Source organism: Mytilus edulis, chromosome 3 (genome assembly GCF_963676685.1).
Source record: "Mytilus edulis chromosome 3, xbMytEdul2.2, whole genome shotgun sequence".
NCBI lineage: Eukaryota > Metazoa > Mollusca > Bivalvia > Mytilida > Mytilidae > Mytilus > Mytilus edulis.
Window position 1 is genome coordinate 27,984,050 of NC_092346.1, and position 15,777 is coordinate 27,999,826.

The 15,777-nt window shown below is 32.5% G+C and overlaps 1 protein-coding gene across 1 annotated transcript in view; it reads right to left on the reverse strand.

The window, feature by feature from the left end:
- LOC139515139 (uncharacterized) overlaps positions 1 to 15,122 on the reverse strand; it is a 37,098-nt gene extending 21,976 nt beyond the window's left edge. Inside the window, exon 1 of the mRNA XM_071304700.1 lies at positions 15,062 to 15,122. Within this exon, the coding sequence (XP_071160801.1) occupies positions 15,062 to 15,122 (61 nt within the window). The remainder of the gene's footprint in view (positions 1 to 15,061) is intronic.
- Positions 15,123 to 15,777: the final 655 nt, after the last annotated feature.

The following is a 15,777-nucleotide window of genomic DNA, read 5'->3' on the forward strand; positions in this document are numbered from 1 at the left end:
TATTTCGTAAATACTTCAATAGAAAAACTATTCATACGATGCAAAGCGCCTCTTGTGTTACGTGTTGGTCATCATAATAACTTAACAACTTATACAGGTATTGGTGATCAAACAAATGTAATTGCGCGCAACGGGTAGAATAGTATGACTTCAAACTTTCTTTTGGATCTCATCTCACTGAATGCATCTGCATTATTCATTGATGAATTTCTCATTGTTAAGTGTTCTTGCGTTTGTTTGGACTGTATTACTGTTACGAAGTGATTTAAATTCAGAGATATATTTTAACATTGTCATATAAGCGGAACGTTTGGCCAGTCATAAAACTAGGTTTACACCACCATTTTTCTTAAAATGCTCTGTACAAGCTCTGGAGTATGGTAGTTGTTATCAAATAGTTCGTTTCTATGTGTATTTGCGTTTTTTTTTGTGTTTTTTTGTGTGTTTTTTGTTGTTGTTGCAGTACAGTGTTTGTGAAATTCTGTTGTTTTCCTCTTATAGTTGTAGTGTTTCCCTCGGTTTTAGTTTGTAACCGGGATTTGTTTTTTTCTAAATCGATTGTTGACTTTTGAACAGCTGTATACTACTGTTGTTTTTATCTAAAGTACGCTACTGATGTATCAAAAGTATCTCTTTCTGTTTTCTTCCTTGTTTTAAAAATATCTAATCTTGAATACAAATGCCTCTGAGAGTTTTAAACGACGGGGTACTACGGCTGTTCCTTACTTATTTTTGTTTTGTAATGAATTTGTCAATAACAAACTTTGTAATGACTGAAAATTAATAAAAGAGGTACGATTAAGTTATCTTTCGAAGTTGGTTTATAAGAACATCGATCAAGATTATATTTACCTGTTTTTTGGGCTATTTCCTGTTTTGTCTGTCCGTATTTTTCGTTTGTCCAGAAATGTTTGTACTAGTATAAACAAAGAAGATGTAGTACAATTGCCAACGAGACAGCTCTTCACAGAACACCAAATGACGTAGAAATGATTAATAACAACTATAGGTCAAATTACTGTCAATTTTTTTTCTTTTTCATTCGAACCTTTTTTACGTAATTTCATACAAAAAGGAGACAAATATTTTTTTTTTATTTGGAGCGAATTTCGTTCTTACACTAACGATACAAACAGTTCAGCGTGCACACGTTTTGATCATTTGTTTCTAACATACTTTTGCAAACTTTGCATAAACTTTGACAAACTACACACTCGCTGCTAATGCGTCTTCTGTTTGCTCACAAACATGTTGTTGTACTGTTACACCACTGTCTTAGGTTAGGGGAGGATTGAGATCCCGCTAACATGTTTGACCCCGCCACATTCTGTATGTATGCATGTGCTTGTCCCAAGTCAGGAGCCTGTAGTTCGGTGGTTGCCCTTTGTTGCTGTGTTATACATATTTGTGTTTCGTTCATTTTTTTTTACATTTATTCAGCCGTTAGTTCGTTTGAATTAATGTTGAGACGTTACGCGCGATGTTCGTACCTCATTGGAAATTCGGTGTAGTTGGCAAGATGCAAGTCCAAAATATGTAATTTTGTGATATCATATTCATTGTTATTGTACGTATTTTAAAAAATAACGATTTTTAAAAAATAACGATTTTTAAAATAAAAACGAAAAAAATTATTGTTGAAACTATGTTTTATGCTGCATACGACAAGCTTCTTTTTTTAAAAACGACGATTTTTAGGTTGTCCCGCGTAACATATTTCATTTATTGTAACCACTAAACTATGTTTTTCGTCAAAACTATTTGATATTTTGAAAAACGTTTTTTTCCATTATTAAACAGAATGGTTCCTTCAGTCGTTTGTGCATTTTTTATGACGTTATGATGACGTCATTGAAAAAAACGCGTTCCATACTACAAGGGCAAATCTGTCCCATGGGGAAAAAAAGTGGGATTCCAGATTTGAGAATCAAAAAACATTTATCTAAAATGAAAAAAATAGTATTTGTATTTACTACATCAATGTTAATTTGCTTAATTTTATGAATTTAAAGACAAATATCCTAAAAAATGATATATCATGGTAATTTATGAGCGATTTTTCAAAGGCTGATAAGGTTGTCGCACCGCCATTTTTTGACGTAAAAACGAACTCAACTCAAATTTACGTCAATTGTTTGCTTATCACTGCTCTTATAATGGTAGAATTTTATGATTTTTAAAATGTTATTTTTCTTAATTTTTCAAAAAACTAAAATACATCAATTTTCGATAAGTAGTTAAAAAGCACCGTCGATTTTGCGGAGTCTTACAAGAATGTCGCACTTGCTTAAAAACAACGTTTCAGCAGAATATTTGGTTTGAACGTTACGAAATATTCGCGACGTTGTGTTACGCTTGCATGTACGAACATCGCGCGTAACGTCTTTACATTTGTGATTTTGGGGTCTTTTATATAGCTGACTATGTGGTAGGCTTTGCTTATTGTCGAATGCCGTACGGAGACTTATAGCTGTTGATTTCTGTTTAATTTGGTCTCTTGTGGAGAGTTGTCTCATTTGCAATCATACAGTACCACATCTTCGTTTTTATACCAACCCTGCACTATTCTTTATTTGTTTGTCCCAGGTCAGGAGCCTGTAGTTTAGTGGTTGTCGTTGGTTCATGTCTCGACCCGTAATTGATATTTTGCAAATTGTTTTGTTATGTAGAATAAGGCCGTTAGTTTTTTTCGTTTGAATTGTTCACACTTTTCATGTCGGACCTTTTACAGTATCAGGTTTTTGTCATTGTTGAAGGCCTTACGATTGTGTATAATTGCTTACATCCACTTCATATTTGAACTCCGGTGGATAGTTGTCTTATTAGCAATCATATCCCATCTCTTCGTTTTTATATTATATACCTGACTTCTAAACTTGTGTTTTCCTTAACAAGCATGAAATATTTGTCACTGGGCGTTAACAATTAGCAACAAAACAATCAATCAATTTAAAGTTGTGTCAAATAAGAGGAAAACCATTTGATATTTATTGATTTGTTGGGGACGGTGACAGAAGGATTTCATATATATGAGTATGGTTGCCTGGTAAGAGCTGAAAAATAGGCACGATTAGCGACAGATTAAAATGAATAATTATGCCCTCTCTTCCTTTCCCCATCCTTTATCCATAAATTTAAACTGACCACTACGGAATATCCCAATAGTGTTGAAAGTAGCGTTTAACACCAATCAATCAAAATCCCTTACCTAGAATATAAAATAATCGTCCCTTAACTGTTATTGTCCGTGTAGTTCATATAAATTTATTAATGTTATTTAGACTAAACGACGCTATGTGTGTTATGTGCCTCTGTCGTCTAAACAACCTATCAAAACAGAAGAGGTGGAAGAGAGCCAGAAGATCTTCCCAATGCAAAAACAAAAAACAGAAATGGACTTCTTATGGCTCACTACCGAAGAACAAAAAAAAACGCGCCCCATTTACATGATTTAAAAACGCCTTGCCCCTACCCTTTTCTCCCAAAAATTGGCATTGTTAAATAATCAGCATTAAAATGCTATTGTACCTACTTTATTACATGATCAGGGACTAATGACATTTATCTCTAAGTCCAAGCATACAGTAAATTATTATAATATGAATATGTTTCTTGTTTTAGGGAACAGTCATTATTTACCAGCTGGGGGGGGGGGGGGGTTGGATAATTTTTTGGGGGGGTCAAAATATTTTTGGATGAACATATTGGGGGGGGGGGGGTAAAAAAATGTTCCATTATTAAATGGGGGGGGGGTCAATTTTTTTCAAACAGAATTTTCAACAACTACAAAATTTTATGTTCTCCTTTCTTGACACTGTGGAATTGCTTTTTATATTTGTTATCTTGGTTCATGTATACATGCTTCTAATATTAAATAGGTATAATTGGATTTATAGCATCAATGACTAGCACAAGAGGATATATATATCACATGGGAAGTTAAATAGATATAAATTAGTTTGACAAATATCTGATGTATTTATGACTGTGGTTCTGCATCAAAAATAAATACTGACATCTGATTAGTATCAGATAAGTGCGATAGGATCAAGCAATAATCTTTGCCTAATGCTACATTTAATCTGAATGTCTCACCCTTTTAATACATAATAGAGCATGAAATAGTGACCTTTTCCAGCTGCCCGGCCATCCCTACAAATCAGTTACATAGTAAGTGGCCTCTTTGGGAGATACTATTGACTTTAAGCAATTTGTTTATCAACACAGTCTTATTTTAATTAAAGATGGATAGAGAAAAGAAGGAAAATGCTAAAATATTTCAACGTAAGCCTTATATAGAAAAACGATTTTAAAAAGAAAACTTCAAACAAAATATTGTGAAAATGATATTCGGATTTCTCTCCAAACATGCTCTACATTTTTTGAAAATCGACAAAAATTAAATGGATACATGTATGAAGCACAAAACTCCAAGTTTGATTTTCGTTCTCTGCTGGCATTACTTGCTGTTTTACATCATCTTGAGTGCAGCACACTTATATAATTCCAAAATGCTTTTGAGATTTATTCATCTTTTTTTGAACATCAACCAGATAAAAATGTTTTTCGGGACAAGATATTGGATGTTGATAAAGGACTAGTTTGTTGTTATTCCATGCACCCTTTTGATAAAGTAACATACATTTCGTTGCGGCAGTGTAATGTTTCAAAGAAAGAATTGTTTCATAATTTGACAGTATCAAATGATGAATTTACATTTACTTCCAATATCAATGGATTACAATACATATGTAAAAATACAGTTGAGAATGAAACAAATAACATTGATATTGATCAGGTTTGTAACATAGGGGTAAAACTTGCAAAAGCTCTCTTTGTTTTATTTGAAAAAAATGTTTTCACACACACAGCCAAGTGTCTCATCCTTGAAAATGTATGTGACAGTGTTGAAGAGAGATACTGGGCGTTGTATGAAAGCAGTCATGAATGTTGGAGACAGGGAGCTTAACTAGAGTGTCGAGATGAAAGTGCGAAAGATTCAGATGAAAGTAAAAGTAACAGAGAAATGAGTGATCATATGGAAGATGTGAGTGAAAGTGGTGAAGAAGTTGTACAAGAATAGGTTAGTCATGTTTATAGTTGTTTATATCTAAAACTTGTGATGTTGTGTAAATATGTTTATAAATGCATGTTTTCATCTTACAATAAAAATATGCTGTTAATTAAATGGTTTAAATCATTGATAAATAATAGCACCAGATGGGGGGGGGGGGGGGGGGGTCAAAGTTTTTTATTTACTACATTTGGGGGGGGGGGGGGTCATTTTTAAATTTACAATATGACTGGGGGTACATTTTTATTTTGTTCATTTCGCTAAAGAATCCCCCCCCCCCCAGCTGGTAAATAATGACTGTTCCCTTAATAACCACATTTGATGCTATGCATGAGTCACCATCAGGACAGAAATTGGGTTTACATAGAGAGAATAATATGCAAAAAATGGACATGGGGCGGGACCAAACCTATAGATAACATAATAAAGAAATGATGAAATATAAAGAATGCGTCGATTGTTTTTTGGTTGCCAAATAGCCAGTAACAAATATTTCACGCATATTTTAGCACAAATATAATAGAGATCAAAGGATAAAGAATAGAGTGAAAAGTGAAATGGCAAAAACTAAAAGATATAAAATTATAGAAACTGTCTTTAATCTGAACCCCCCCCCCCCCTTCCCCCCTAGACACAGACGTTTTGGATTCGCCCCTGTTAAGTGTATCTTATAATATTATACATTTTGTACGGGTCTAAATAATTGCTAAACGTACAATCCTATAATTTAGTGAAAAAAATCATTAGAGATTTGTATCTAATTATATTATATATTGTGTCACAAAATAAACTTGTATACCCCCTCCCCCTCCCAATGCAGTATTGAAAAGTAAATCGTTTAAAAGTCCTGAAGAAAAATATATTTTGAATACTTATTTATACAAAGACATAGGTATATTAATTATTGAACTACTGTGGGGCTTGAAAAACAAATGCTGGGATTCGGAGATGTGAACAGTAAAAAAAACTCAGCAACGAATCCTAAATGTAAAATGATTTGCGGCATAAGACATGAGAGCACATATTATAGATAGTCCAAAATGTGAGGGTCACGCCTCAGTATACAGTTTATGTTCTATGTCATAGGACTATTGTTGTAACATGGGTTAGTAACTGGTAACTAGTAATTAAAGAATTAGTACCGGAGTATCACAGCTGTCGTAATTAGGTGATTTTTTTTCTACATAAAGATGGGGCTTAGTCCAAATAATTATAACGTTCTGGAAGGCTTTTTACCGGCTCCTTTTTATGTTTGCCTTCCTGCAACGTCTCTGAGGATCAAGAAAAGAAAAAATGATATAGCATCAGAGAACATCATGATAACATGTATCTGGACTTAGAGAGGAGTGTTATAGTAGTCTCAGTTTAAATGCAATATTTTTTATTTAAATGGTATAATTTGTCATTCAAATACAATATTATAAAATGTGTTGTAGTAGTCTCAGATTTAAATGAAAAAATATACCATTCAAATAAAAAATATTGCATTTAAATGAAGAAATATACCAACTGAATAAAAAATATTGCATTCGAATGACAAGTTATAACAATTGAATAAAAAATATTGCAATTGAATGACAAATTCTACCAATTGAATAAAAAATATTGTATTTGAATGACAAATTATACCATTTGAATAAAAAATATTGCATTTAAATGAAAAAATATACCATTCACATAAACAAAATATTGCATTTAAATGAAGAAATATACCAGTAAAATAAAAAATATTGCATTAAATTGAAGAAATATACCAATTAGATAAAAAATATTGCATTTAAATGAAAAATATAAAATGTTTGCAACTAATACCATGCCATAGTACACAATCATTAAACATTGATAGCAGTAGCCAACCAGACAATAGAATAGGCGCGAATCCATGATTGTACCTTAGAGGATTCGAGAGGGAACAATTATTTGTTGTAAGCATTGGCCCAATAGACAACACACGTCTGTGCCCACTTTGTTTAAATAATAACATTTACGTCAACTCTTAAATACAACTTTTTTCTTTAGATTAAATTTAACAGTAAACATTGCATAATCTATGTATACATGTCAAATCATCAATGATAACAAACTTCCTTAACATACTTTTTATGTTTTCTCAAAAAGACACAGGTAAAGTTGGCAATCAGTAGAAAAATATATTATACCGGTAAAACCAAGACTTGATTTTGAATTTGTTTCGAGAAAGACCAAGATAAGTCGGGATCATTAGGACCAATTAGCAAAACGACTTTCAACAGTTTATTTTCAGGTTTGTGTCATCTTGATTAACAAGAAATTTCTTGATAGTATTAGAAGTATGTTTTAATATTAGTATTTGTTGTATGCAATGTTGTATGTGATGACTTAACTCGTCAAAATGTTTACCAAAAATATAAATAATGGCAAACGTAGTTTACCGGTGTTCAAAGGTCATAAATCAATTGAGAGAAAACAAGTCTTGATTACAAACTAAAACCGATGGATTGGCACAACTTTTTTGGAATTTTGGATACCCAATGCTCTTCAACGTTGTACTTGTTTGGCTTTATAACTATTTTGATCTGAATCTTATGTAGATGAAACGCGCGTCTGGCGTATTAAATTTTAATCCTGGTAGCCTTTGATAACTATTTTACAATAGTCGATCATAGTCATTTTACGCTATGTGGTCTGAACCAAAGCCCTGTGCTGAAGGCCGAACTTTAAATGCATTATCAGGTTGGGAACAACCCTCCAAATGAATAATCCCTAAAATGAGTCACTGTCCTCAAAGTAAAAAAATATTACAAAATTGTTAGACATGTGTTGCCCATATATAGAAAAACCAATTCCCCCCTCTAAAATGGAATAGATGTTTTGTCAAAACATGTTAAATAGAAAAAAATATGTTTGAAAAGAAATCTATGCCCCTCTCAGCCCTTGGATGGTGTAAACTTCCCAAAAAAAACGTGTATGGTGTAATGGTGTATGGCATACGGTGCAATGGTGTAAGGTGTATGGTGCTATGGTGTATGGTGTATGAGGAATGGTGTAATGGTTTATGAGGAATGGTGTGATTGTGTAACGTGCGATCGGAAATGGTGTGAATGAACATTGTACGACATTTCATTGGTTGAAATCGAAGTTCTTTTTATTCTAATTTTTCGGATTGTAAACATAAACAATAACAAAAATCTTAATATTTGAAATTTAATTGCATTATTGGTAATTTCGGATCATGTAGATAGAATGGGGAATGGTGTATGGTGTAATGTGTATGGTGTATGGTGCAAAGGTGTAACGTGTATGGTGTAATGGTACAAGATGTATGGTTTAATGGTGTATGGTCTAATGGTGTATGGTGTTAGTGGGAAGTTTACACCATACAAGGACTGTTAATACAAGATAGATGTATAGTTCTTTGGCAAAAGATTCTTCAAATAATATAAATATGTGCCCTTTTGTACCAAAAAGTGTTATTTTACAAAAAAATACTTTATATCACTTAAAATGTACCCCTATTAAAAGGAATATTTATTACATTGAGGGATTGTTCCAATCCTGATTATCACTTTGATGGAGAATTGTCTCATTGGCACTCATACCACATCTGATTTATATATATAAAGTGCCTAAAAGACAAAGAACAAAAATGAGAACACTGAAAGAAAAGAGACCCCTAAGAACCAACATATAACACAAAAAAACTAAAATGTCCAGACATCAACTAACGGCTTGAACACAAAAAGCTGGAGGCGAAAACAGGTGTTCTGGAAGAGTGAGCAGTCTCTGTTTCTTGCAAGACAGCTGTAATGTTGCTAGTTATAATGCGATGAAAGAGGAACTACATCTATGACAATTCAATGGAGATAATTTAAAGCAGTTGAAATAAATATTCATTATTTCTTGGTTAAAAGGAAAGAAAAAACACTTCATCAGTTGATAAATTAAAGAAATGTCATAGTACAAGTGGTAAATCATGTTTTATACCATGTTCTTTATGTTTACAAAAAAAAAAAAATTAAATCGCTCGCCCTTACTTTTCAAGTTTCGCCTAAAAAATTTGCAAATTAATTTTTTTCATCAAAATTTTCGAATTACTCGCTCGCCCAATTTTTGGAGTCGAAAAAACAGTAAAACAAGAAATTAAATTGGTGTGGCCTAGTAATAGAATAGTCGACACAACATGCAAACTACAGAACCGCAACGAACATATTCCATCAACGAGTAAGTAATTAATTGATTATCAATTACAAAAAAAACCCAAACATAATGTATGTATATCTTGTTTACATATTTAGTTGTTATTTTATACAAATTCTTTTTTAACAGACAATTTGTAAAAATAATATATATTATGCTTATATATACTTCTTAGCGTATTTGCATTACTCAAATATTCGCTTAACTTAACCACTTTTATATATTTTTTTCATGACAAGGACATTTTATGGGAAAAAATTAAAAGCTTTCCGATGATTTTTGTCGTGTATAGAAAATATGAAACACTTTTTTCCCTCTCAAACTGCACTAATTTTTATTCCTTTTAGGCAATAAATACCACCAAATCATAGTACGTCACATCAAATTGCATACGAAAAAGGGTTGAACACAAATATTCTCTTGAATCAGACAGTTTCATTGCAGAAAAAAGCTACTGGGTCATAGACATATATCTTGGGTGGTTCAAAGCACCAATATTTTTGTATTTGAAGTTTGTATAGAATATTTGAGAAGCTTGAGGTGTTACATGGTTACTAAAGCTTGCACACATGTAAAAAAAGGTGTAAATTTGATTGGTTAACTTCCAGTGATGGTTATTTCTTATATGCAATGAAATGTTATTTAAAATTTTGAACATAGTACTGGACAGGATAAACTTTACTCATGCCAAGCATTTCTTTACTTGAAACAAAGATAAATTCTGCACATTTTTTTTAAAAGTGCAAATTTAACAAAGACTAATTGGGGAAAATAAATAGTGGTGTTACACCTTAAGCTGCTTTTACTTGACCAAGTACCACAATATCCCACCATTTAGTCGGTTATCAGTTGAGAATTTATATACTCCGGAATGAAGTCAGTTGTAGGAAAATAGACTATTGGTTGTGTTAACAGTGTACCAATGTCTCGAATTACAGATATTTTACCCTAGGTCAGGGAAGGCATATGACTTTAAACCTGATATTTTTTGCCTAAAATCAAATTACAAGTGTCGTCGATCTATCATTTTCTATCTAGTTTTGATGTCACTGTCACATATGAGAACGGATATGTCTTATTAGTTCATGTGTTTGCCTTTTTTTTAGTCAGTATGCTGCTTTCCGTTTAAATAACACTCTTATGTGTTTCTTACTTTTTGTAAGGGTTAAGTGTTTATATGAGCAATTGGTGTTCGTGCTTTTAATTGGGCGTATTGCGTTTCCCCTAAGTTCTTAATACTACGTTTCCGGTAACTTAAAGTATACGACTCCAGAGTTTGTATTTATTACTTTTCCGGAAATTTACCTGGTAGTAAATTTTGAAAATATGTTAGATAAATTATTTATTTTTAATTTTTATACAAAAAAGGTTCTGATCTTATATCTACAATCTATTAGATATTACCAGAACAAAAATTCGGAAAATGGCTTACACATTTCTTTGGTTTGACTTACTTGCCAAACAATACGATTGAAGAATGCTTTGTAGAATTAATACTGAACAGATGCTCCATCTGACGATAAATGCATGAAGTTTGGAGATTACATATTGGAATTTTACATAGATGGCAATTCGAGATTTCTACCAACCAATGGTGCCGAGTTTTTTCATGCCCACTAAAACGAGTAGTTTGACGCTAGCCATCGTATCATTTTTTTTGTCTTTGTCTATGTGCTATTAAAACTGCAAACAACATCATCGTAAAGATGAGAACTGTATCTATTAAAGCACCCGTTCGAAGATATGAAAAGGAGAATATGGACTTCCTTAATGAACAAAACACACAAACTGTAAACGGTGTGAATGTACTACTTTGGACTTTGTACGACGTGTTGGCTACACATCTTATAATGGCTTTGCTCTCTTCGTTCAACAGGTATTCATTAATAATTTTCCCGAAAAGGTAGTAATTTATTTTTTCCGGAATTGTTACTATTTTCCCGGAAAAGTAAGGTATTTATTTCAGGACACTAGACTTATTTTCCCGGAAACGTATTTGTTTTTTTCCTGGAAAAGTAATGCCAATTTCCGGAAACATAAAACGCCGTTTAATTCACTAGTTAATGCATTTTAGTCTTAAACAGTTATTTTGATTCTAACATTTTTAAAAACGCTCAACAACAAAAAATACTTAGTCATTTTCAGTCTTCAGGTCAAGTTTGAGACTTATCAACTGCGTTGAATTCAGAACTGTTCATCAAATTTGCTAACAGTAAAATTCAAACTGTTTACATTGTAGTAGCTTTAAATTCAATTTAATATGTTGTTTATGTCTAAAAGTAAATAACATCTACTGAAGAGTCGGAACATAGACTGAACGGATCTATTATAACTGCAAGGCAATTGTCTAAACAGCACTAAATTTATTGCATTAGATTAGTTTGAAGTTTAATATGAAAGACTGAATAATGACTTGATAATTCACCGTTCAGTCTTTGAAGAACTGTTTAGATCGAAATAACAATTTCTGATCACAACTTGTTTACTAGTATAATTGTTTCGTTTCTTTTGGCACATATTTTCTTTTATCTTATATCATACAATTCGTGTGTTATTTGTTTAATAATGATTGGAAATCAAAGATTGTTGACACTATAGTTCAATGCCAAGAGAGTGATTGATAATGTTCACCATAAAGTATAAAAAAGAAGATGTGGTATGATTGCCAATGACACAACTATCCATAAAAGACCACAATGACACAGACACCAACAACTATAGGTCACCGTACGGTCTTCAACAATTAGCAAAGCCCATACCGCACAGTCAGCTATAATAGGCCCCGATAAGACAATGTTAAACAATTCAAACGAGAAAACTAACGGCCCTATTTATGTAAAAAAATGAACGAAAAACAAATATGTAACACATAAACAAACACAACCACTGAATTACAGGCTACTGACTTGGGACAGGCACATACATAAATAATGTGGCGGGGTTAAACATGTTAGCGGGATCCCAACCCTCCCCCTAACCTGGGACAGTGTTAAAACAATTTTACAAAATAAATTACGAAAGATAACTAAAAGGTCTTTCTCTATATCCGATTTTACTGTTAAAACTACACACCCGCATAGATATACATACCATATAGGATTATTTCAGTTGTTTAAATATTTTGCGGGTTAATTCATAGTCGGAAATCTTTTATCGCTGCGTAAGATTTTACATTATCGGGTGCACTAGTTAATACTATTGATCTTCTTCACGATCAAGTATCGTCAAGGAACACTTCCTCATAGCGACATGCCTTAACTAACAATAACGTTATTGTATCTATGATTTTATAACCAACATTAATGGTATCGATCATTCATTTTTCCCATATGGGAAGTCTGGATCAAATACATTCACATGGTCATTTAGAAAGAAAAAAAACCATTTATTATTTTTAATGTGTTTTGTTTGTTTGTTTGTTTGTTTTTATTCGATTGTAAGTTGCCAAAAACTAATAAAGCAGAGAAAACACAAAGAAGCTTTCTGAATACTCGATTAGGAGTAAAATTCATAAATACAATGAGGTGTGGGCTATACGTTCATCAGACAGCAACTAAAAAAAAACAAATCCGGGTTATAAACTAAAACCGAGGGAAACACATCAACTATAAGAGGAAGGTAACGGAACAACATAATAAGTTCACCAAAGACAGCTACAATCTTCAGGTAAACAATCAGTTTTCAACAATAAACAAGTTTCTGTACAATGTATTGAGCTCTTATTCGCCTCACATCTAAAAAAAAACCCAATAAAGTATAAAGAGTGAATAAAATTAATTTTTACAATTGCTTTTTAAGATGTGAGTATCTTTAAAATATAGCTAAATCGTTCTTATGATCCAGAAAATATTCAAACTTCACTTTCTTTTCTTGATTTCAGAGAATAGTAACATTTTAATTAGAATGGTGGGAATTTCTTCCGCGATTTTGAACTGCATTCCGGTTGAAATATTAGTTATTCTCCATACAATCTCAGTAATGACACTGATTCCAGTTCAGTCATATTATTTGATAGACAAAACGGCAAAGCAGCATAATCAAGCTCATATTTTAAAAGACTCGGAATCAGCTTGTCATGTGTCAAATGAAACCAGTACTAGTCATAGGAACGACTCAAGTGATATAATACAAAGGGAAGCAGCAGAGAACTTAATGTACTTAAGTTTATGCGTAACAATTGTTTCAGTAATTCCGATATTTTTGTTTGGGTACCTTTCAGATGTATATGGACGACGACTAATGTGGATTGTATGCGCCTGTGGTACACTGGCTAAAGAAATAATTTTACTGCTTACGGTAGTATACGAACTTCCTACTTGGGTGTTGTATTTTGGACAAGTTATTTTTGCATTGACTGGCACATATAGTGGAGCAATGGTTATAATCTTTGGAAGTATTTCCGACACAACAGAAGAGGGTAAAGACAGGAGTTTCCGGATTACCGTTGTACAAGGAACAGGAATGCTAACATCAGCAGTTACAACTTTCGGAATGGGTTTCTGGATTTTCGAGGAAGCGTTTAAATTTCCAATCATAATGACATTGTTTCTAACTGCTATCAATCTCGTTCTGGGATTTCTTTTGCTTCCACAGAAAAAGAAACCTGCAACCAAACTCAAGACAGTTCTTGCTCCTTTTAAAATATATATTGATGCAGAGCCAGATCGAAGACGAAAAATGTTTCTGTGCTTATCCGTATTTCTGGTGTTATCTTCGTGTTTGGTTGGCAAACTTGGATATCAGAAATTATTTCTCATGCGAAATCCGCTTTGTTGGAACGTTCTACATGTCCAAGTACTACGTGCTATGCAAACACTATTTAACACCATATTTGTCATTGGGATTGTCCGCCTACTCCTGCGCATTACGTCAGAGAGTATTATTTTAATCTTTGGCATAATTTCTACAGTTTCATACTTGATTGTGTTTGGTTTCTCGATGAATGACTTGATGGTATATTCACGTACGTATAAGAAGCCCTTCAATTTAATTTATGAAGATAAGCACGATAACAATGGTAATTTAATAAAAAAAAAAAACAACTGGAGCAGAAATTGTCAGTTTTTCTCTGAAACTGCAATGCGACATGTATCAGATCAAAATTTTATAAAACATGTATATTAAGTCCTTTAAAAAGGCCCAGTTGGATGCAATATTGATGCAAGTAGAGATAAAATTTATATTTAATCATTTCTCTCTTTTTCATCATAACAGATGAAGTGAAAGAAACAAATATTGATGAAATATTCCCGGGTTACATTTTTTATCATTTGGAAGGTACACTAAGGAATTGTCGGTCTCACAGATGTAATATTACTCTACTTAAACTTCGTTATGAATTTCACCGTGAAGATTTAGTGATTTGATCCGAACAACTGTAGTAATACTTGTGTAGACAAACCGCGCATCTGGCGAACTAAATGTTAACCTTTTTGTATATAATAACTTTTTACAATTGGAATAATTACAAATAAATACACAAAAAAGAGCAGCTAAACATTGAAAGGGAAACATAAGGGTTCAGGTTTTTTTTAATATTCACCTATTTAGTATTAAAAATACACGTATGACATCAATCGAACAGAAAATATACAAAAAGACATTCATATATTATTTTTAAAGAAACAATTTGATGTACACCATAGTTTCAAGTAACGTTAATAGGAGTTTTGAAGAAGCAGACAAATGTCTGGTCTGTCACATATGAGAATAACTTATTTTATTTGTCTGCTCAAATATATTGCTTTAATCATGGAAGCAGTATAAATGGCTGCTAAAAGTTTATTGTGTGCAGGTTTTTACTGCACTTACCTTTTTCAGATGTGCTAGCAGGTTGCATGTCAATTTCAGCGTTTCCTATGCTAAGAGCCATCATGTCAAAACTAGTTGGTTCTGATGAACAAGGTAATTGGTTCTTTATTGATTTATGGGGTGTTATTTTATTGAAGTAACTACACAGATCTGCATAGATTGTTGACATTTTAGTTATTTTTAATTATTTAGCAAGCAATGAGTTCCGTAAAACCTTGAAATAAAAAAATGCATTTAAGTTTAAGAAAATGAGGAGATGTGGTATGATTACCAATGAGACAACTATCCATCAAAGTTAGAATAAATGAAGTGGATGTAACTAGTTTATTTGATGTAAATGTCACAATTAAAAAAGATAAGATAGTAATGCTTCAATAAGGTCACTTTTGGGGCCTTGCTAGAAGAGGTAAAAAATCATAAGTAAAATAAACCAAGAAACCTTTTGAAAAGTTTGATAATTTAGCATTAAAAAATCACTATGCATACAAATATCACTGCTGATGGACGTTCCGTCCTCAAAGATATCAACAGTCCAGTAGTCTTCTGTGTTGGCATTAAATTTAAATTATACGGTCAATGTCTGTATGAATTCTACTTTATATAAGTTAATAAACAAGTAGTAGAATAGTAGAGATACTTAATTGGTATCCATTGAAATGCCGATTGTCTATCCAACAAATTCAACCATTATGTTGATGATCAAAAAGTCCAGTACT